Below are 25,412 nucleotides of genomic sequence, written 5' to 3' on the forward strand. Positions count from 1 at the left end.
ATATTTATGATGTACTGTATATGCTCATTATTGTTCTTTTGTCAATTTTATCCAGGGTTGATTATCACTGTACTATCACTGATGGAAAAGCAAAAACAAACTTAGTAGATCCGTGCAGAGTCGCGGTAGAACTGTTCACGGCAGCCCTGCTTCAGAGTTTATTGGTATTTTTGGCTTGTTTACAAATGAACGTTACCTCATTGCAGTGACGAACCGTGAGCACTACAGCTGGGCCTTCACCGCAGCCATCATAGCCGAGAAAATAAATCATCGTGGAAAAAAAGCAACAGTACGATGAATTGAAAACGTTAAACAACTTCAATTCTTTAATTAACGATGACAAGGAAAACAAATAGACCATAACATCAGTAACATTCCCTGCAACAAGATACATTCTCAACATTAACTTCATAAAACTGGAGACCATTATGGCTACATAGTTGAAATTAAATAAACATACTCAGTGCAAACATAGACAAAATCTGGAAATATAAAATGAGGTCACCCCGTGACACTGCTGACACCGACACCGAGGCTCATTTCATCATCGTGGACAGCGCTAGAAATCACGGCGCACAACAAATCATCCACACATTGAGAAATACATTCATGAGCGTCCTCAAACTACAATACAATTTCAAATGCACAAGCTGGTAATACTAAGACTATTTTTTAAGATACAATGAAGTGTGGTGCGGCTGGGGAGAGGACCCGCGAGGGGATCCTTCCGCACATTCTCAGTTTTTTGTATGTGTACGTGTTATTTTTCCTTTTCCGAAAAGTGTCAGAGCCACTCAATACACTGTAATGCAGAGGATACTGTAATGAAACATCAAACGGATGAAGTACCCAGCACTTTTCAAACCACACTTAAGCTATGGTTATTGCCCCTGGCACTTTTATAAACAAAGTGACGCCCCTGAGGGGGCTTACAACATAGGCCTACCTTACATGAAAATGAAATCCATTCGTCTGTCTTTCCTTGTGAAGTGGGCGATGGCAGCGTCGTAAAGTTTGTCCTTTGACTTGAGCTCCAAAACAAGTCCTTTCTTTGTGGACATCAGTACCAAAGCTCCCAGGTGATCCTGTCCAGTTCTGTTTCTGGCTTCAGAGCCGAGTAAGACCGCTCCACGGGGGAGGTGGACACGGGGAGGGGATACAGCTGCGGCATGCTCTCAGTCAGCTCATTAAGTGTCAGAAAGTGCAGCAGGTCTGATGGGCTCCGTGCCTCAAAGTTTGCCGAAGTTTGTACATGACTGTCAGTTCAATCTTGAGCCTGGGGAAGTCAAAGTGCAGCCTGTAGTTTTCACTGTGCAGCTTCCGGTACGCTGTGCGCACGTCTCCAACTAATAAGAAATGTCTTGAAATGCCTTTCCACTTTCATAATCTTTTCTTTTATTTCCAGTTCTGGACGCCTTGACAAAGGCGATGCTATCAAGCTAGCCACAACATCGCTCTCTCAACCTCTCTTGGCGTGTAGCGTGTCTGTGGTCTGCAGTTAGACCACTTGGTCCAGAATTGAGGTTGGGCCTTCTCTGAAGGCATAGAAGGCCCTGAAGGTTCCCCACTGCCTCATCGTTAACCAGCTGTGTGGCCCTGACCTGGTTTTCCACTAAAAGGCAGTAGCAACAAGACATTTAACCATCACAATGACCCTGAAGCTGTTAAATGAGGGTAAAAATCCTGTTCTGCTTTAAGTCTTTCTGTTTATTCCGCAGGAGACGGAAAACCAACTTGTTTTTCCCCCCACATTCAATTTTGTGTGTAACACAATCCATGTGAGCTTAAATGTTTTATAGGAATACATTTACTCACTTTATCTCACCGCTATAACACTCCTCACACCAGAGCTCATAGGGAAACTGGGCGATCTCTGCCTCCTAAATACCTGCACTCTCCCTTTAATACACGAATCCATATTCAGGAGAGGGTTTCAGTTTCAGAAGTGCTGAAGCCATGACTGTGTTAAATTACACCACTGCAGGAGAGTCAATCATGCACTAAGTTGGTCATTTTGTGAAACTCTTACACTGAGTTGGATTTGAAAAGTTTCACATTGGGTAAGTGGGAGCTGGACTTCCAGAATCCCCTCGGGCGCTGAGAGGCACTAACTCGACAACTCCACGATTCCGCTGCATTTAAGCTGTTTTTGTGTTGTTGGCTCACGTCTGTGGTCTGTCAGTGTAGAACAGAACTCCCCGGGAGACTCGGGTTATCGTCACGTCTGCCACGCACCGTTCACAGACGATGGACGGAATCTGTAATGAGCAGCCGAGCAGAGAGAGAACCCTTTTAGCCTGTCGCTGTGGTAACATGAAAGAAGCCGTTTATAAATCCTGCTATTACAGTTTGAAACAAAGCCATTAGAAAATGGTGAATCTACATGATGTGCAGCACATTTGACCCAAGGTTTGTACTTTCCCTGCTAATGGAAATCCACATCATATTTTAGATTATCGTCGTTGCTCTGGAGTATAGAGTAATGGTGATAGCATCTTGTGTCATAATGCAAAGTGAATATTAAACTGAAAATGACCTCACAAAATGATCACCAATCATATTCAAATAGAAATACCTGTCAGAAAAATTGCACATTATTAGATTTTTTTTAGTCCTTCCTGTTTCAAATCAGTTCCATGTATATTTTTCTCATAAAAGCTCTTAAGAACATGGTTGTTGCCTCATATTTGTTCCTCCCTAAAGTCTCACAGCTGTGACAAATAAAAGAAGAAAAAGAACAATTGTTGGTCTTTTACAGCAGCTGCATTAGTGGCTCATTTGCTCATCCTATCTTGGCTCTACTCAGCTCTTCTTAGTTCTTCATCTTAGCTCTTCTGGGCTTTTCTACATTCTTCTAAGCCCTTCTTCTCCTCAGCTCTTCTTAATTTGTCTTAGTTCTTCTTTTCCTCTTAATTCTTCCTCAGCTCTTCTGAGTTATTCCTCCTCCACTTCCTCCTAGCTCTTCTCTCATCGGCTCTTCTTCTTTTCAGCTTGTCTTTATTTTTCTTCTTAGCTCTTTTTCGCTCCTGAGTTCTTCTCAGGTCTTCTTATTCTTCTTAGTGCTTCCCCTTCTGTTTCACTCCTGTCACTCCTCTGAGTTCTTCTTCTCAGCTGTTCTCACTTATTCTGAGCTCTTCTTCTTATTTCTTCTCTCCTGAGCGCTTCTTCTTTGCTCTTTTTCTTAGCTCTTCTTTTTTCATACCAGTTCATCTTGGCTCCTGTTCTTCTTAATTTTAGTTCTTCTCTCCTGAGCTCTTCTGATTTATTCTCTCTCTCTTCTTCTTTGCTCTTTTTATTAACTCTTCCTCTTCTCCTCTTCTTCTAGGTCTTCTTCTTATCACCTAAGCTCTTCTTTGCACTTCTTATTGTTATTTCTCCTCTTTTAAGTTATTCTTCTCAGCTCTTCTCAGTTCTTCTTCTTCTTTAGTCTCTCCTAAGCTCTTCTTATTGTTATTTCTCCTCTTCTCAGCTCTTCTTATTTTTCATAGGCCTTATCTTCTTCACTCCTGTTCAGCTTGGCTCCCCGTAGTTCTTCATTTCTTCTTAATTCTTCCTTTTAGCTCTTCTCTCTTCAGCTCTTACTCTACTCGACTCCTCTCCCTCTTTGCTCTTTTGCCAACCACTGTTAGAACACTTGAACGAGCCTGTAACGCAGTGTCATAGGATGGTAACAGCAAAATAAACATCTTACAATTGTCTCTCCACTGTTGCAGGACACACTGTTGTAACAGCAGCAGCAGCAGCAGCAGCAGCAGCAGCAGTCAGTTACGTTTGCTGCTGTCGACACGTTCACATGTTCACAAACACACAGTCATTTATACATATGGCGCGTGTGCAGGAGTTACACTCGCTGCCGTGCCGTTGTCCTCATTTCTCTTTTCCACTCGCTCGTGAAAAGGTCCTCAGGGCTCACGCCACTAATAAGGGACCAGGAAGAGGACATCACTAATTATGAATATATATATGTGTGTGTGTGAGAGAGAGACTGTGTGGAAAATGAAGACAATGGTGGAGAATTAGAGAGGAAAAACAGAGACATACTGTGTTACTTGGCTTTTCCCACCTGCTGTATGTCATTTCCCCTGTCAGTCGTCAGGTCACAGCGTTCTCACTTCCTGCTCCCTTTCTCTCGCTCTTTCTCACTCGCACACACACACACACACACACACACACATTTTGAACGCAGTGTTTTTTAATAATGAGAATGTCGTGCTGTTGTATGTGGAGACAGGTTCATGTGTTCTGACTCAGTTTCCTCCTCTACCTCAGCTTTGAGTGACACACACACACACACACAGAAAAACTTATGAGTAAAAAAAAGTAAATGAGGTATTTTTGACATGTTTGGAGCATTTTCACATTTATGAGAGTAACTGACGCCGGCTAAACCAAGCTCAGTGGATCCAAAAGTTACTCCTGAACTTAGTCGACCCTCATAAATTGTTCTTGTCTGGACCAAGTGTTTTTTTACTGAACTTTTGTATCAGCAACAGACCGTATCACTGAACACTGTCCGAGTCAGTGCCAGATACCACAGCAATATTTCACTTCATTTCATCTAAGTTTCTGCTGCAGGAACTTTCTCCAGGAAGTAAAACAACTTAAATAGGAACGTTGTGGGTTTCCACCGCAGGGAGAAAAGACTCAAAGGATGTTTAGGACAAATGTTTTGTCCCTTAATTTTCTGAATGTTCACAAACTGTCATTCTCTAACGCAGCTCACACAATCTCTGCTTTAAAACATTTTCCCTGAGGAGTTCATGGCCTCAATTGCTAGGTTCTTTGCTCATGATGCCTATTTTCTAAGTTATAGTCTCATTTTGAGGAAAATAGACGATGAAGCACGGCACACGAGTGGACACCAGTGTGACCCACAGCTGGTATTATTGTCTATGAGGTTTGTGTTTGCAGCTGATATTTGTGAATTTGTGGGTTTCAAATCTGACATGGCTGAATCTCAAGGGCTTCACGTCAATGTACACCTCCATGCCTGCTTTGCAGCTGGCGGGTGCTGTAGGCTACTTTCAGTCATTGTGGTGGCTTGCAAGAAACCCTTTGTTCAGAGAAAAACAAACGCAACAAAAGCGCTAGGAAAGTAGATGAAGCAGGTTTGGTTGCATGAGCAAACTCAAACTCAAACCTCGGGCTGGATGTTACCGACATGGACACAGCTCCACGACTTGTGATCGCCAGCTCCGTTGAAAGCAAATGCACATGGCCAGGAGAGGGGAAGGGAGGGGGTGTTTACTGTGGTGTCTCCCAAACTGTACGGGGAGAAGAAGCCAAAAAGCGACCAGACTTGCAAAGTCCCACTTTCTTTCTTGATTGCTCTTCTAATTGTGCTGCAAAATCTTATCCTGTGTTGTCTCTTCTTCTTTTTCCAGGCCTCACCGAGGGAGCCTCATCTTCTGCGAAACTTCAGGACGTCACAGAGTTCAGAAGACGCTGTGTCTGAGCGAGCCATTCAACAGCACTCATGGGATTTAAAGTTCTTCTTTAATTAAGGGGGGAAAGAATTTCCAGGCAGTTTTGACAGTCATTACACTGCAGCAGACCTTTCAGGAATTTGGTTCATTTATTATAGGATTTTTTCCACAGTAGACTTTATCACTGAGGTGCAAATGCAGCACCTGAACAGGAGTGGTAGTCCTGAGTAACTGCCTCCTGTTTGAAGGTACAAAACTCTTTGAATTCTCAGATCGCTGGTGAATGTCAGTGCTCGGTAACTCTCTCCGTGGTCTTTAATCCCAGGCTGTCTCCGAACTTTGACGTTCAGGGTTTTCTTTTTGGATAAACTTTGAGACATGCTCTTTTCTTACCTCCTGGAATATACTCACGACAAAACTCTCACCAACATCACCTGTCGACAGGAAGCAGTGAGGAAGAGGAAGTGACCAGAGAGAGGAATAATGGAGGGGATTGAAAAGCAGATGGCTTCACTGCTGCTCGGAAACACCAAGATCTTTATGAATAAAACATTTGAATCGAGAGAGAGTTGTGGCATCTGGGTGAGGAGTGTGTAAGACACTCTCCGTCCTCTCACCTTCTACCATCTGTCCTCTCCTCATCCTCATTTATTCCTCCCTCCCTCTTACTTTCACGTCGTCTCTGTCCCCCTGAGGACACAAGAATCAGGTGGTCATTCAAACAGAAACAAGCTTGTTCTGTCCTTTCTCTCGCAGTCCTTGCCCCCCCCCACACACACCCTCCCCGCCTGGTGTGTAATGGTGCGTCCCCTCTCAGTCCTGGAGACATGCCCGTGCAGGAGATGGCGGTGAGTCCTGTCAAGTCCCTGTACTGGGAGCAGTTCCCCCCTATGTCGCAGCGCCGTGTCTACTGCACCCCTGTGTACCACGAAGGCCTGCTCTATGTGCTGGGGGGCTGCAGTGAGACTGGCATGCCCCTGGACAGTGTGGAGGTCCTGGACGTGGAGAGCCAGACCTGGAGCCAGTTGCCACCACTGCCCACGGCAAGGGCTGGGGCCTCGGCCTTGGAGCTGGGGGGTCAGGTGATGGTGCTCGGGGGCATGAATCAGCAGCAGACCCCGCTGGCGTCTGTGGAGATGTATCATCCTGACGAGGGCAAGTGGGAGACGAGAGCCAGCCTGGGTCAACCATCGATGGGCGTCACCACGGTGGAGAAAGGTAAGAAAGTAGAATTTATTTATTTTTAATCAAGATGAGGAGAAATAAAACAGTTATGAGACAAACAAGTTGAAGATTTTTTAAACGGAGTAGACTGAAACTTTGTGCAGGAGCATAAAATCAAATGTTGCATGACGGAGTATGAATCAGACTCACGGGTCCTTGCTTTGCTTTGTGTCTCTGTGTTTCCTGCCAAGGCGTTAGCCTAGCTTTAGGCTACAGTGATGTTTGGTTGCAGAAAGTAAACTTATACACAGCTGAACTATACTATATATGTAAATATATATATGTATATATATATGTGTATATATATATATATGTGTATATATATGTATATATATATACATATATGTATATATATATATATATATCTGATGATTTGGTTGCTTGGTTTTGGGACCATGTCGAGTTTTAGTTGGAGATGATTTTCTGTGTTTAGCTGAGCTTCTTCACATGCTAACGATATAAAGCTAGTTTGTATTGATAAACGTGTTCATGTGCTGGACATGAATGGGTTGTCTGTTATGTGATATGTGTGAGTTTTAGAGGTTAAAATGATGGAAGATTTATATGTGAGAACGGAAATATTAGCAAAAATGAGGGTGGTCATACGTCAGGATTTAAATACCCTGTCCCTGTAAGATCAGTTGTCCTCTTTTCAGTTGCATTGGAAATGCAGCATAACTTCCAATGCCTTAAGATCTATGGTCTAACAAGGAATTGGCTAAAAGGGGTGTTGATCACATTATGTCTGATGTATCGTTGGTTAAAAACATAAACCGACTGTGGCTAATGTGACAGAAATGCTGAGACTTTTAATTCTGACTAAAGAGCACAACTTTATCTACTTTTTGCTGTGACGTTGATGTGAGTACTTCCACTCCTGGAAGCTGCGAGGAAAGAGCAGAAATATGGATAGACATTTACTTGATATGATGCAGCTTTATTAATGTTTCATTCATGTTAATATTAGTTAATAATAATATAACATAATAGTTAATAGTGTGCACTTTGCAATGTATTGTTCTCGGATCTCAGTCATCTTCACAAATACTGTAATGAAATAATTGTTTTCCTGTTCTGTTACACATACAGCACACCAATGATATGAGGACAACAAAGTATTGTTTTAGTATTTTAGTTTTCATATTTGAGTACTTGTTGCTCCGTAAAATACCCACACAATTTTGAAACTGTTGATCTATGTTTCCCAAACCTGGAAATGATGATGTTAAAATGTCAATTGTCAAAATTAATTTAATTTAATTTAATTTAATTTAATTTAATTTAATTTAATTTAATTTAATTTAATTTAATTTCATTTCATTTCATTTCATTTCATTTCATTTCATTTCATTTAATGATTTCTTTGTTATATGGAGAAAAGAACCCGGAAAATAAGAAGCTGAAAAATCAGAAGCTTGTTTTAATTAGTTAAATAATTAAAAATAGTTGACAATTAAATACATGACATTTCATAAATTAAATAGTCTTTGTATTGTAGTCTAGTCCTTTCTGGTGCTATTAGAAATAACCACCCTTGTACTGTGTGTAAGTCCACTCCACTCCAACAGTTGTGTCTGACACAGAAACATCTCCAGCTGTGTTCACCATATGTGAATGACAAACTCAGGAAAATGTCCAGACACTATTTTGCTGACATTTATCCTCTAGTGTCTGAAAATAGCTTGATAAAATGAGAATGTGCTTTCGTCTGCTCTTCTGTGAGGGAGCCTTATTGTAGAGAAGAATGAGAGGGAAAGGTTTCTCGTTATCTATGCACACCTGTGTGTTTGCAACTGAAAGACGGATTTGACTGCCTGAAGTGCCTGCTTTCCATGGATGACTGGCAGATTGTTGGAGTGTGTGTTTTCCCAGGTGTATAATCTACATGCCACATGAAATTCATCCAAATACGAGAACATTTCTTTGACAGGTTTTACTTGAACGCTGTGCTGGGGAAAGATCCCCGCTCTAGGCTTCTGAATTCACCAGAGTGACACTGTTGAATTCAATTACTGCAAACAAATAAATAAAAAAACACACAAAAATGAATCTATAGGCTCATGGGGGACCGTTGTGTATACATCTGCTTTGAAATATTTGTATAGATGGTCGACTATTTGTAAGAAAATGCTTTCAATGGAATATTGAAGTTGATCTAATTAGCAGTTCATTTTGGGAGAACCCCCCCCCCCCCCCCCGCAGGCTTTTCAGTGACTGTGAAGCTGACGCGTCTCCGGAGTGGAAGCTGTCCTCGGCTGATTAAAGCTGAGTGTCACTGAGATTGATGCGTGCTTACACAAGCCATGAAGCCGGTGCTCAATCTGGGCTTAGATTCAGTAAATATTGTACTTGGGCAGTCCCACAAGATTGTGATTATATAAATGGTCACTGGGCTGTACAGTAAGTAGGGGTTGTGTGCTCATGTGCTTGTCTACTATGATATTTACACACATGAGTGCTTTGATTACTGCTTTAGATGAATGTCAAACATGGCCAGTCATCATACAGTCGCCTCTGATACACACCTATACATGTTTATGTTGTGTGTATATGTTGGCCATGAACAACAGTGGGATTATCACATACTGTTCAAATGTTTCAGATATTTGTTTATCATACATATTTAAAAACTAGGAATTACTGACTTGTGAAGTAATTACATTTTTGTACATTTTTCAGGCAGGTCTTTAAAAGGAACCCTGGCTATGAAGACTTGTAGGCCATAATAAGCCACAATTGTCCTCTTGTACTAAATATGTTGTCAGAAACACATAAAACATTGTCAAATCTATAATATTTAGTACATATTTTGACATACGTAGGACGCCATGTTTTCCGCGCACAATGCACTCTGGGGTCGATGACGTATGGTGGTTGCACTTGGTAGAATAGCTATTGATGCTAGTGTTTGTTGACGTGCTTACAGTCATAGGCGCTGATCCCACCGGGGGATAGCCATCAAAAAAAGAAGAAAAAGCTCTGCAGCTCTGTGCGTGTGCCATCGTTGCTTGTATAGCCAGTTCAGTGTCACAGCACCATGGACAGCGCTTTATGTGTGTGTGTGTGTGTGTGTACAGGTGCAGCGTGATCGATAGACGGAGACCGTGTCACTCAGTTTAATCTTGTAAATAAAACTTTCGGCCCAAATTCAATTTTCCCTCTATTGATGTAAACGACATGAAGTGAGGAGAGAGAGAGACTTTCCAGTCAAAGGGCAACAAGGGGAGTGATGTGAGTTTGCACTGCTTTCCTACTGACAAGAATAGGAGAAAGGAGTGGGAAGATGCCTGTGGACGGACATAACTTCCCAAAGATCCGCGGCTGTGTATGCGACATTTTTCTCCTGATGCATTTGAGGCTTTTAGTCGACCACAACTGAACTAAACGCCCTCGGGAAGTGAGTGCAATGCACGTTAAAAAGCGCCATAGACAAGAGATGCTGGATTCTCTCCTGAGCCGACAACCCCGCTCCTGCAGTTGCCGCTTCTGTACCGTTAGACGAACCATCGGACACGCCACTGGTCACAGAGGAAGCTAATAATTCCTCTCTTCAGTCAGTTAAGCGATACGTAAGTGTAACGTTACAGTGATCTCCTAATATGATCAATGCTGCCACTCAGACAGATTCAGACATGCCAGATGCAACGATACAGTGGCAAGCTGATGTGCACCGAGTTGTTACCATGGAGACGCAGTTGCCGCACGTACACCACCGGTTTTGTCCCACTCTCGCCTCATCCCGTCTTTATCGCTCTTCATTTTGATGCTCGTTGTGTGAAACATTGTCAGTGCTGTCGTCCTCATTACTGTTTCGCTCGGGTTCAAATTGAAATGGCTGAACAAATGACGTGTTATGTCGCTGAACAGTCACAACAGGGTCCGGAAGCCCGCCAGTGAAACCTTATGACGACATAATATGAGTGCATTGCGACGTCAACAACAATGGCGACCTACGAGTTAAACTATTTTTACAAATTTTATAAAAACAAAGACATCAAGAAGGTTTTTTAATATCACTTTGTTATGACTGATACTAACATTTATCTTTTAAGAACTACAAGTCTTCATAGCCAGGGTTCCTTTTAATATGACTACCTTTATAGGTTTAGCTCAACCCACTTTGTGTATCTGTACCATAAACTGTACTCACAATAGTCATTACTTGCAGTTTAAAATGGTACAGTTTTAGTCTAACAGGCAAATTATGTGAAAATAATGGCATTGGGTCGCAGAAAGGAAATAAACACACAGCTGACGACAGCTAGGTTTCCATAAAAATCACAAATTATAACAGCATTAAACAAAATGGTTTTTTGGGCGGTCATGTGGAGGATGCTGCTGCTTTAATAGTATTTTATTATTACTCAATTATACCGGTATATTATATTATATAGATAGAACAAGATATTTAGTTGGTTTATTAAAAATGCTTTTCAGTAAAAGTCAATAACAATAACTCCAATAACAAATGATAATTTTATTCAAAATGTATTTATTCAAAATGCTTGAGTCAACAATTCCTGTAATGAATGAACAGCACAATGAAAGAAATAATGTTGCATCTTAACATCCTTCACTTAAGTTAACAATAACTCTGAACTCGAAATAACACTCACTTAGCCTCAGTAATGAACAAAATAAAGTCTGTTTTGTAGGGCTATTGGGGGGGGGGGGGATTAACCAATGAGCTGATTTACAATCATTGAAAATAATTAAAATAAATAACAAATGAGCTCATTTACAATCAGGTAGCCTATTGGAGAAAATAAATTAACAAATGAGCATAATACAAAAAAAACCCTCTTGTATACTCGAAAAAATAACTTAAAATATACAAAAAATAATAATAAATATCAACACACCAGGGCCACACGGTGGTGTAGTGGTTAGCACTCTCGCCTTGCAGCGAGAAGACCCAGGTTCGAGCCCCGGTTGGAACAAGGGCCTTTCTGCATGGAGTTTGCATGTTCTCCCCGTGTGTGCGTGGGTTCTCTCCGGGTACTCCGGCTTCCTCCCACAGTCCAAAAACATGCAATGTGGGGATAGGTAAATTGGACACTCCAAATTGACCATAGGAGTGAGTGTGAGAGTGAATGGTTGTTTGTCTCTATCTGTGTGTGTGGCCCTGCGATGGACTGGCGAACTGTCCAGGGTGTACCCCGCCTATCGCCCGATGTAGCTGAGATTGGCACAGCACCCCCCGCGACCCTCTGGTTGAGGATAAAGCGGTAGATGATGACTGACTGACTGATCAACACACCATCGTAACTTCCCTGCTTAATCCTCGTCTCCCTCTTCATCTGTTTTGTCCTCCTCTTCGTCTGGTTTTTCTTCCTCGTCCTTCTTTGCCCATTTGTATTTTGCTGTAGAGCTGATCTTCTTCAGCAGTGTCTTGTGGCCCAACATGTACGTGTGAAAGTCCTTGCATGACATATCTTTGAGATTGTATTGCACAAATAGGATCCCTTTCAAAGATGGAACTGAGAGCTGGTTCCTCTCCTTTGTCCACTGGCTCTGCATCAGTGAAAACACTCTCTCCACATTTGCATTATGTGGAGAAAGTGCGAAGACAAACTGTGCCATCCTCAGCAGCTCCGAGTAGCATCCGATGCTTTTGGCCTTCTCGAAGTACTTGACCCACCTCTGGTGCACCTGCAGGCCCATGAATGCTTCATCCTCACTGCAGCTTTCCACAAATTTCTTTAAATTGGACACTTGGTCAAAGCATTTCACATCGTCAATTGCCACCCCTTTCTCCTCAAGGTACTTGATGCAGGCCTCCACATCATCCCACTTAGGTGCCTCGCTCATGTCAATCCACATGAAAGGTGTGAATTCTTCCATGGGCGCCATCCATTTCTCCAGGTACTCCAAGCATGAGCTATACATGCCTAGCACATCCGCCATGAACTTGTCACATCCCTCTCCAAGTCCTTCTCTGCGGTGTGCGGCAAGCAGTCCCTTGACTTTCAGGGACATGAAATTATTGGTCTTCCGTTCAATAACAACGTTGTGGATGCTGCTCAATATTTTCTTGATTTCCATGATGGAGTTGTCCTCCCTTTCCATCTCCTGAATGTGGCAGTGGAAGATGGACATGAGGGAGTGCATGTGCCACAAATACACCTCACTAAAAGGGTTTTCAAAAAAAACCTTGATCATCACAGGTGGCTTTTCTTGGGATAAAAAGAATGCTTTTAGAGCAGGGAACATCTGCAGCATCCTCTCTATTCCTGGGAATAGAGAGAGCCACCTGGTCTTGCTGTGTGACAGCATCCTCCTGTATTCCACATCCACAAAATCGCAGTACTCTTTGAGGGACTCTGTGCGCACAGTGTATATGTGGAAGTACTGGTAGATTTTGAAAATGATATTTTCAATGTCCACATTAAGCCTATCTGCCCCGTGATGGACACAGTTGTTAAGGATATGTGCTGGGCATCCCACGCCAATCAATGTTTTGTTTTGTAGCAGCCTCTTCAAATGTGCAAACACATTATTTCCCCCTTCTTCACGCCGAGTTCCACCAAAATTGGTGTTGCAATTGTCGCCGGTAAATGCGACGCATTTGGAGGCCAAATTGTTTTTCGTCAATGTTTGCATTAAGTAATTGGCGATGGTCGTTGCAGTCTCGTTGGGTGTATCTTGCACTTCAATTAGTTTACTCTGAACACCACCCGCCTTCCAATCAAAATACTGAATAATGATGGGGAAGATTTTCACCGCACCATGATTGCTCCCGTCAGTACTTACACCACAATAAGGGATGTCTTTTAGTGCTTCGCGCGCCACTTCTACAGAATGCGGTGCCAGTACACTATCAACAATAGCCTCGGTCTTAGTTCGGGCACAACTTAACTTTTTAGCAGTGTCTGAATCGGGGAGGGTCTTTTTGAGCAATGCACTAGTGCAGTCCATGGATCTGTAACTGTTGTGGTGTTTCACTGTGTGAAATGACCATGCAGCCTCCGCTGCATTCACTGCATCCTCGTTCCCTGGTCTGAGAAAGTACTGTGTGATCGAGCTAGCACTACCCTCGCCTCGGACAGCTGTTTTGTGCTTCTCTGTGTCCAGGTGGATTTTCAGATCTCTTGCACCTCCATTGGACACCGAGACATATGTGCCTGCTTTGCACACTGTGCACAAGGCTTCCCATTTGTCTCGACCCGATCTGAAAGCCGGGAAACTCTTTAGCAATTTGTCGGTAAACGAGCACTTGCGCTTCGGCATGTTGCTTGCGTATGACTGACAGTCACGTTGTCTACGTTCCGATTAATAGGGCTGACAGCATAGGGGCGGGGATTAGGCTACGTCGCACGCAGCGCCGTGGGCAGTGCCCTAGTGCATGTAAATGTAATGGTCCAAAGAAGGTAATTTTAAAAACCAGGACATTTCCTCACTTTCTAAAAATAACCCGGGACACCCGGGACAGGACGTGAAATACGGACATGTCCCGGGAAATACGGACGTTTGGTCACCCTAGGATAGAGGGAGAATAAAAGTGATGTATACACTCACTGAAATCCTCTTCTTTGCTCTTTCCTGTGTTTACATTTCTAGCCGCTCAGTGTTGACTGTGACCTGATACTGAGGAGAATCTATTTGACCTTTCAAGGTAATAGAGTCAGTGAGAGTGAATATGATGAGTGTTTTTATTCCAAACACGAGGAAAGTGCTGAACACAGAGGCTGCCTGCCAGGGTTTTTCTTGTACATCTGACTGATTCTCTCAGCATATTTAGGATGTCACTGAAAGTTTTCTCCACATACCCAAAATACGTTTTTTTGACAGAGCTGAATAAAACTGAAAAGTATAGATGAAGGAGTTTCAGTTCATGTACACTGAATTATTTGCTGGAAAACTTACTTCAACGGTTGCACATGTCACTGTCAGTGTCGTACGGTCACTGTCTCTGTCAAAGTTCCAGGATTTGGAGCAAAACTCTCGATGAGCCACTGCACTGATCTCTGCATGGTGCCGCATCCACAGCTCAATTCTTGTGAAACTGCTGTGGCTGCATATTTTCCTCTGAGGAAAACAGAATAAAAGACAGAATAAAGTCTGTCATAACACAGATGATGGGGCAGAAAAGTTTCATGTCATTTTTAAATCAATATTTGATCTACAGCACGTCTATTCTTTTACAAAATATTAATTTAGTTACTTATGTTTAAGTTTTATCACTGATTTGAATGATTAAAAACTTTCTATTGACTATCTGTCAATCCTCCATACAAGTTTTCCATAAAATTACAACCTCACACCCTCATGATTTGCAGAACTCAGTTTTTCCTATTTACTGAACATTCCACCCTGGAATGCTCTTATACTCTTCTTCTTTATACATAAATCATCTACCCATAAGCCCCGGTCTCTATAGGGAGAGCATGTAGATTTAAAAATAAACATCCTCAGGGTAACGGTATATGTGGATGGGTCCTAAAAATAAACCAAATTGACAGTATCTGTTGCCTCATTGCTGCCTTTGTTTTTATTAATATTTACTTTGACACCCCCTCTGAGTCCGTATGGTGTCATAGTTTTTAATCAAAGTAATATATTGTGTATTCGGGCAAAATGTAGAGAGGATTTCACAGTATCAGAATTGAGATACTGTCCAACTTGGGTTAAGACAGTACTTCTCAAATAGTGGGGCGGGCCCCCCTGGGGGGCGCGGTGAGGTGTGAGGGGGGCGTGAGAGGCAGGGCAGGACAAGTCATATTTTTCACACCAATGTTTACTCTCGACCTCTCACTTTTCGACCGAGTTAAAGTGAAATCATCAATGTTTACAGATTAAGGCCAAAACCTCTCGATCACACTTTCATACTCCCGGTTGCAAATTGTAGTTCGAGGCTTGACGTGCAGTGATGAGTGTGATGAGTGTGATTCGCTGCACGCTCGCCGCATCCAACGTATGAATGAACATTTTCAACATTCGCTTCTGAGGCTCCTCTGTACCAACTATGGAGTTATATAACAGTACAGGACATGGACTGTAACCCATTATATGACTATATACACTATTTATTAAATATGTATGGTAACATATTTAATATTGAATTTTAACCTAAAAGTTGTAGGTTTCATTGAGGGGTGTGTCAAAGTTATTGATTTGTTGATATACCGTCATCGTTCCTCGTGCAACGCGATAATCAAATACGCCGTTGGACAAATGAAGACGCTGGGCGTCACTACTTCATGTCTCCTCACGGCGGCGCTGCTCAAATGAATGAGTGTAGATTGAGTGGAAGTGACCTGACCGAAGAAGAGAAGAGTTTACAGCAGGATAATGGTGGAGAAAGCTACGTGAAGACATGCTCCATCCACGTCCAATACATACACTTTATGACCTTTGACCTTTGTTCTCTACGTTATGAATAAACAGAGAAATCCTGCACTTTTAACTTTTCACGTTAGCGTTTTTGTTTCCTTCAGTTAGACAGATATTGCGATGTATCGCTATATGATTGTCTCGCGATACATTGATTGTCACAGAATCGTTGTAACGTGATATTATCGTTATCATGGACCATGTGTCTCGATATCGTATTGTGAGGTTCCCTTCTTCTTCTTCTTCTTCTTCTTCTTCTTCTTCTTCTTCTTCTTCTTCTCCTTCTTCTTCTTCTTCTTCTTCTTCTTCTTCTTCTTCTAATAGTTTCTGGCAGACACACCTAACAGGGTAATTCTTTGGTGTAATGCTGCCTTCCACAATCTAAAGCTCTCAATCTGCAGTTCGCCAGTTGTGAAGCTCTGTATCTCGTCACCAGTCTTCTCTCATCATTCAGTATCATCACACTCTTCCAGCAGTTCAGAGCCAACCATCAAAGTCCTCAGAAAAACAAGTCCCTTTATGTTCTTACATAATAAACCAGCTGCATGAAGAAATGATAAAACTGCCTCAAAGGCAACATGATGATTCCTCTCAATACTGAAAATGACAAGGAAAAGCATGAAAGACTTTTCTATTCTATTCTTTGAAGACACAGCAGATGTTACAGGTTCTGACCAAAGACTGACGTGATGTTTGCTGGACACACACTGCAGCGGTGTTTACACGCACACACGCACACACGCGCGCACACACGCGCGCACACACGCGCACACACACACGCACACACACACACACACACACACACACACACACACACACACACATACCCACACACACTCACACGCACACACACAAAAGCTGTCAGGAATAATGTGTTCACACCAATGCTCTCAGGCGTTCACTCTGCCGTGAGCCTGCGGATTACTCTGTTTGTGAGTGGAATAATCTGCTCTGTGACCATGAAAACACAGATGAATCATCACTTCGGTGACTCAGTGTAAGGATCAGCAGCTGCAGAGTTTCACTGATGAGGCTGATGCCAAAGACCTTTTATTTTCCACATTAAAGTCCACAGTAACAAAGTCAAACAACTCTTAGCAGCGTATATTGATTGGGAATACGAAAAATGGATTTGATTATTTTAAATCTAAAAAAGGGCAACAAACCTGAGGAAACATTCAGATGAAATGTTAATGCAACAACATTTTGGACTTCAGGTGCCTGCTCTGTGTGTGTGTGTGTGTGTGTGTGTGTGTGTATGTTTTGTTCCACACATACATGACATCACTTCCTCTTTTTTTTTTGTCGTGGCGTCACTGATGGAGAGAAAAACAAGCGATTATTGAAGATGAACCGCGAGTGATTCATAAGCACCTGCTGTCAGAGGCCGGGTAATCTGTGCCAACTGACAGATTCACTGACATACTGTAGGACGACAACACACGCGCACACACACACATAACACACACACGCGGTTGCAGGGGAGTCACTTAAATTGCCCAGATTGTGACTCACTTTCCAGAATAAACAGTTTACACATGAGCTGAGACAAACACACGAGAAACAAATGTCATATTAATAATTATATTACATTCAGAGAATCCAGCACTGACTAGAACTTGTTTATTATTATTATTATTATTTATTTATCCTTTATTTAGCCGGGAAGATACCGTTGAGACACAAGATCTCTTCTTCTAATAAACAGCAGCACAAATAGTATAAATAGTTACAGAGTCAAAACAATTTCAGATATAAAACTCACCACAGAATATAAAAGCTAATAGCAAGTAGTTAAAGGAGAGTGTTTTGCAGCTCATCCCATGTCCATGGTTGCATTCAAGGAGAAAGTAATAATCTGCAATAATCTGTGGTGAGTGATTTTGATAAGCGCCAGCACGTGATAACATATTATAAACTTGGAAAACAAAAACCTTTAGAATCAAAACAAGAGAAATACACATATGTCGTTATTTCATTCTCTTTGGTTTAACCTCGGCTGTTTTTAAATGTGCTCTATAAATACATTTGAGTCTGATTTGATTCAATCCGTCAGTCTGGGCTACAAGAAGGAAACGTCACTTTTGAGAAACAGTATCTATAAATGTAAGGGACGTCTGTTTGGATTATAAATGTGACAGATGTAAAAGCTGCTCATGCCTCGCTTTGCGATAAAAGTACATTTATTAGTTCCTCATGTGTTTAATATTCAGTTTATAAAATGTCTTGTTTAGCATCTTAAGTAGAGTAAATTTTTTTATATTATTTTATTGATTAATCTGGGGATTATTTTCTCTCTTGTTTGGTCCATAAAATGATGACTGTCAGATGTCTCATGTTGTCCACAGTCCAAAACGATTCCGTTTTAAGGTTTTATTCGTCCAACGTAGCAAAGAAACCACAAAATATTCACATTTGAGAAAAATCTGAAGATTTGTTTTAAAATGTAATCATGTTCAGGTTTTCTGATGTTTTTGCTTGTGTATGTGTGTTTTTCTCTGTAGGACATATTTCTGTCATGAACACTGACCTTGTCAGTAGAACCTGATTTCGGAGGAACTGGTTAAGTTTAGGGTTAGTGATATAGTGGTTAGTGGTATGTCCTTAAAAGGACAGCTGTGTGAACCTGTGTGTGTGTGTGTCCTCCCCCCTCTCCTCACGAGTCGCCCCCTAGCTGATTTCCTGTCCGTCCCTCTGACTTCCCCCCCCACATTTCACAGTCCACTGATGAAGCCAGCATTGCTGTTGCTTGGCAACAGGTGTGTGTGTGTGTGTGTGTGTGTGTGTGTGTGACTCCCCCAGACTAATCAGAGGGAGCGAGCGGACTCGTTGTAAACGTCTGTTTGTGTGCGTCAGGCAGAGACAGAAATAGCATGTTTGGTATCAGCTCCCTCCCAACTTAGACACACAGAGAACATTCATTTCACGCAGTAACTCTGTGTCATTTTGAAGCTTTTGACTCATTTATACTCGTATTTTCTTATGTTTTGTGACATGAAAGTATTTGTACACGTAATGTGAGTGCAAGATCCTCGTTTTGTACTTTCACCTCCACGTTTGAACAAATAAATTAATTTCGGGTAAAAAAAAAAGTGACAGCTCTAATCAACACAATTCAATTTTTTTTTCCAATTCAATAGTATTTGTATAGCGCGAAAACGTAACATACATAACATACATTATCTACAATACAATTCACACAATCAGCAAACACAAAAAAATCTCTGACCGGCAGAACCAGCATCTGCCTCGACAGGTTGGGGTGAAATAAAAATGCGGGACAGAGAAGGAGAGAGAGACCAGGAGCAGAAATACAACAATTTAGACAACACAGTCAACTCTTTTGATAATCGATGAATTGGTTGGAGGTTTTTTTTTGTAATTAAAACAAGTTTTCAGATTTTTCAGCTTGTTAAATGTGAACATTTTCTGGTTTCTTTGCTCCATATAACAAAGAATTCATTCAAACTGAACTGATTTTGTTTGACATTTTACAAGTGAGTTCTCAATGAATCAAGAAAATAATCACTACATTATGAATGAATATGAAAATAATTGGCAAACCAAGGCGCCTCAATCAACAACAACAAACCTCATTAAACTCTTCAGCTCTGTATCAATTCTGATGTGATGACTCTTCGTCAATCCAAGTTCACTCAGTCATCGTCAGTCAGGTTGTCATGCCATCACTGATCTTTAAAGATGGCAAACTATCACAATGTACTGATATATCTGTAACTATAGGGAGTCCTGGTCAAGATACGAAACACTCAACAATTACAAATTTAAAAATAATCCAGATTAAATTGACAAGCGCACATTATGAAAATCAAGTGCAGTGAAAACGAATGCCGTGGTCTGGATTCACATTGTTGTATCCAGTAAACACTGTGATTAAGCACCAGAAATAATCACGTTTCCATGACAACATCAACACCAAGTCGTGGCCTTCAAATTCTCTCTGTCATGTGACCAGAAAAATGCACCTCTGCGATTAATTTTTTCCTAAAAAACAATAAAAGCGCTCTGAGTGAGGAGTCACAGCAGTGTGTTTCTCCTGAGATGAAGGAACGCCGTCGTGTCTTTCGTCAAAAGAAAAACTCCTGACTCGTCTCTTTGTGTTTACAATTCTTATTTCATTAAATATGAACGTTTCCACTTTCTTTGTGCTTCAAAGCGTGGAAACTTCACTTCCACAAGTGTTTACGTGCATGTACTTTATTATGACTACGCGAGTGTAAGGACAAGAAACAGAGTAAGCCACACCCCCCTGCCTGTATATTTGTCAAGTTATTTCATTTCAAATGTTAAAGTGGAATATCTGCTAAAGTCAGCGTTTATCTCAGTCAGTTATTCCACTGAGTCTAAGTACAATTTTGACCTGGAAGTAGAAGAAGATGATGTATATTTGTTAATAAAAGTGTTTGTTTTAATCGAGAAAATCACAATAAAAATGAAAAAAAAATAAAAAATGTATGATGTAGATTAATTTATGATTAAAAAACATACCGGAAAACAATGTGAAACCTGTCCTTTAGTGCTCACGCCGCACAGACCTTGGAATAATACACAACTCCTTATATGGACGTCCTGGGTGTGTGTGTGTGTGTGTGTGTGTGTTTATAGGTCACATCTTCATGTTTTTGTTTATAAAAATGAGCCAAGCGAACTTTGAACTTCAAATTCAAGCTGATTTAAAAGTAATGATGAGTAGTTTTTGCTCAGGTGTGTTTATATAGTTGGTGAAGAAAAGGATATAAGACACACTATATTACACATTCTTATAGCCTCTGTATATAAAAATCAGCTTTAATGCTCTGACGCTCTCTCAGGGTTAAAGATTAGGGTTAAAACTTGTGTTCCTCTCACCATCTACACACAGCGACTGAAAAACAACTCTCCCGTCAAAAGATGTTCAGAAAATATATACAAGACTCTGAAGTTAGAGGTGCATGAACGCGGCGAAGAGCAAGAGTCGACTAACTCTGAGGAGTGTGTCACACAGCGATGACACACTGATCTCATTCTCTCTGCCACTCTCACCCGTGTACGCCGATGAATCACGACTCGAGGCACTTTAGCTGAAGACTGAGGCGCTGACGTCCTCACACCTACAGCCACTGTTTACTCACTCTCTCAACCCTCCGTCACCTCATCCACTCTGGAAGACTCTGGAGCAGACGAGGGAGCGTGGAGCCCTGCTGACGCTCACAGAGAGGAGGATTATGGAGAGGGAAAGAGAGGGAGAGGGAGAGGGAGAGACAGACAGACAGACAGACAGACAGACAGACAGAGAGAGAGGGGGAGACACTGGATTGAAGAAAAAAACCTAAATATATAATAGGTAATACGTATAATAATAACATAATAACATGTCATTTAATAAATAATAAGTATATAATATGCTCATAGCTTATATATAATAGGTAATACGTATAATAATAACATAATAACATGTCATTTAATAAATAATAAGTATATAATATGCTCGTAGCTTATATATAATAGGTAATACGTATAATAATAACATAATAACATGTCATTTAATAAATAATAAGTATATAATATGCTCGTAGTTTTCCCAGCTAACAATTTTTGGTTCCCACAACATTCTGGGAAGGTTACCCTTTGGTTGCAGGAACGTTCCTTGAAGGTTCCTTCGCTAGGTTGTCCTGTGGTTGATGTGGAAAGTTTCCCTAACGTTCCCCTAACGTTAGTTTTTGGTTGCACATTTGTTTCCCGGAGCGTTCCTTTTCCACAACCTTTAGAGAACGTTCTCTAAAGGTTCCCACAATGTTCTGTGAGTAGACAGAGCTGCAGTCTGGGATAAATGAATAAAAGCTAAAGATCTCTCCCTCACCAAAGTCCATGAAGAAAATCATCTTTTTGAACTCAGGAGCTGCTGATGTTTCGCCGCCTCGTTTGCTAAGTTTGCATCACGTATGTAAATCTGAACAAGGTTTTACAAACACCGAGTTACACAGTTACACATTAACTGGACGAGGCAGCAGTGGATCAACAGCTCCTGTGTGCTGTGATGTAAAATCACTCATTTTATCTGTGCAGAGCAAACTTTAAATTTAAGTTGGCACAAATCTATCGAAGCGTGATCGATTTTTAGTGAAATTTAATAAAAGTAATCCACGGATTCCAGAAAATCTCTGTTCCAGCAACAAATGGACCTTTGACCTTTCTTTTTAAAAAGTGACACAAACTTGAATTTCCAATCAGAAAAGACTGAGTGAGTGAGAGATAAAGCGATAAAGAAGTCACAGACTTGAGCAGGTGTAGATTTGATGAGTCCAGCCTTGAATTAAGAATTGAATTAAGGGATTAAAGAGCAAAACTCCCCCTTTTTAAAGTAATCGAACAGCTTTTAACAGCCAATTTCACACATGGAAGTACAATAATCCTAATATTTCACATATTGTTTTGGAAAAATTGAGTTTCTTTTTCTTTCTATTGGAGTGACTTCAGAAAGATTCTAGATGTGAGTCCAAAGGAGAAACTTTGACGTTCAGGCGTCGTTGGACTGCAGGAGGTAAAGAGAGCGTTATTGAGCGTACGCTGGGATTTATCGAGTCTCTTTATTATCACGAGGCTTTGTTTTACGCTGTCAAATAAAGTTCTTCTGTCTGTTTCTATAGTTCTAAGTTCTGAATCGGCTTCACCACAGGAAACAACGTCAGCTCCACTCTCCGCAGAGATCTCCACTTCATATTCTTATATAAAGCAGCTCGTCTACTTCTTCTGAGCTCTGAACTTGTCTGATTCTTCAAGTCCCACTTCTCTCTCTTCTGCTCCTTTAAAGACCGCAGTCGTGTTCACACGGAGCTCATTTTCATGCCGATTAAAAAATGAGCATTTGTTGCAAATGAGGTAATTTTTCCTGCACTTGAGTTTTTCCTGCACAGAAAAGTCTCTGCTCTCTGCAGCAGCGTCTGAACATTCTGAAGCTAATCCCCCTCTAAAGGGCAATCCGCCTGTTTAGCATTGCACTCTCACAGTTTCCACTTATTTTTAATTCTTCACATTCTTCATATTCTTCTTCTTTCCTGTCACACACACACACACACACACACACACACACACACTCTCTCTCTCTCTCTCTCTGTTTTTATGCACAAGTGCAGCTCAGACACCAGCAGTTCACTTAAAGATGAGGGTGTGTGGGCTCATGTGTATGTATATATATATATATATATACAGTATATATATATATATATATATATATATATATATATATATATATATAAATATAACTTTCCCTGACCCTCTGTTCTGCAGAGGACACAAGAGTAAGGACACTGATCTAATAGCTTTAAGGCAGAGGTTATTAAATATTCAAAAGTTCCACTATTTTGACAATATTTTACTGAAGTACAAGTTAAAGTCAGTCAGTCAGTCATCATCTACCGCTTTATCCTCCACCAGAGGGTCGCGGGGGGTGCTGTGCCAATCTCAGCTACATCGGGCGACAGGCGGGGTACACCCTGGACAGTTCGCCAGTCCATCTCAGGGCCACACACAGATAGAGACAAACAACCATTCACTCTCACACTCACTCCTATGGTCAATTTAGAGTGTCCAATTTACCTATCCCCACATTGCATGTTTTTGGACTGTGGGAGGAAGCCGGAGAACCCGGAGAGAACCCACGCACACTGGGAGAACATGCAAACTCCATGCAGAAAGGCCCTTGTTCCAACCGGGGCTCGAACCCGGGTCTTCTCGCTGCAAGGCTTGTGTGCCCCACAAGTTAAAGTACTGGTCTAAAAATGTACTCAAGTTAAAGTAAGAAAGTAGCTTGTTCAAAATGTACTCAGTGTCCACAGAGGAGACACAAATCTCACATTTTAATTAAAGGCAAACCTTTACAAATTAAAGTGCTGACAAAATAAAACATGTCGGTCAAAGGTCACGAAAGGCACTCACTCAGGGACCTTAATTAGCGCCAATCCACCTGTCCTCATCATTCATTCACCTGTCCTCATCATTCATTCACCTGTCCTCGTCATTCACCTGTCCTCATCATTCATTCATTCACCTGTCCTCATCATTCATTCACCTTTCCTCATCATTCATTCACCTGTACTCACCATTCATTCACCTGTCCTCATCATTCATTCATTCACCTGTCCTTGTCATTCACCTGTCCTCATCATTCATTCACCTTTCCTCATCATTCATTTACCTGTACTCACCATTCATTCACCTGTCCTCATCATTCATTCACCTGTCCTCATCATTCATTCACCTTTCCTCATCATTTATTCACCTGTCCTCACCATTCATTGACCTGTCCTCATCATTCATTCACCTGTCCTCATAATTCACCTGTCCTCATCATTCATTCACCTGTCCTCATCATTCACCTGTCCTCATCATTCATTCACCTGTCCTCATCATTCATTCACCTGTTCTCGTCATTCACCTGTCCTCATCATTCATTCACCTGTCCTCATAATTCACCTGTCCTCATCATTCATTCACCTGTCCTCATAATTCACCTGTCCTCATCATTCATTCACCTGTCCTCGTCATTCATTTACCTGTCCTCATCATTCACCTGTCCTCATCATTCCTTCACCTGTCCTCATCATTCATTCACCTGTCCTCGTCATTCACCTGTCCTCATCATTCATTCATCAGTAACACGCACTTCCTGTAAGTGTGAGTTCTCCATGACTTGAATCATCACAGGATTTCAGGCTGACGGTGAAAACAGTGGTGAAAAGATAGAAGTGAGTTGATGTTTACCAGAGTAACGACACTAGGATGAAGACATGGAGGATAATTGAACACAGTCCACACATGCAGTGTCCTGAGAGCAGGACAGAGACAGACAGACAGTCTCACTCACTGACACAGAAAACAGAAGCAGTACACTGAGTAAGAATGTGTATTTTTCATATTTATATATGATTAGGAGATTGTTTGGTGCCTTTTATGTTTTATTATTGTAACTGGATGTCTTCATTAAATGAGATTGACTTGTTGCTTTAATGTCGGTACAGAACGTCCTGAGTCGTCTGAGCCTCGGGGTTGTTTGGTTTTTATTTTATGTAAATGTGTTGATAAAAATCAACAAAAACATTAGACACTTAGGTCTGAGTGAATGAAACACATGACATGAAAACTAACATCAACATCAGCGACTCACTGACCCACACACTTGACCCTTTGACCTTTGAGTTGTTTGCATGTAAATGGAGATCGATTTGCTTCAGTCGTTAAAAATAATAAATAAATAATAATGATAAAAAAACATTCACATGTTGAAGAAGCAGATTTAGGATTCGGGCTCACCATTCAACATGTTGTTGATCGTTTGCTCACTTGTGTCGTTGTGCCTCTGATTGGCTTACGATGAGATGTTACTCTTCCTCAGCCAATCATCATCACTTATGCTGCTGTCTCGTTTCTCTT

The 25,412-nt window shown here is 41.3% G+C and overlaps 1 protein-coding gene across 1 annotated transcript in view; it reads left to right on the forward strand.

Moving 5' to 3' along the window:
- Window positions 1-5,802: 5,802 nt before the first annotated feature.
- LOC131468889 (kelch domain-containing protein 8B-like) overlaps window positions 5,803-25,412 on the forward strand; it is a 109,582-nt gene continuing 89,972 nt past the window's right edge. The window contains exon 1 of the mRNA XM_058643576.1: window positions 5,803-6,644. Within this exon, the coding sequence (XP_058499559.1) occupies window positions 6,254-6,644 (391 nt within the window). The 5' untranslated portion in view covers window positions 5,803-6,253. The remainder of the gene's footprint in view (window positions 6,645-25,412) is intronic.

The sequence above is a fragment of the Solea solea genome, chromosome 11, assembly GCF_958295425.1.
Source record: "Solea solea chromosome 11, fSolSol10.1, whole genome shotgun sequence".
Lineage (NCBI taxonomy): Eukaryota > Metazoa > Chordata > Actinopteri > Pleuronectiformes > Soleidae > Solea > Solea solea.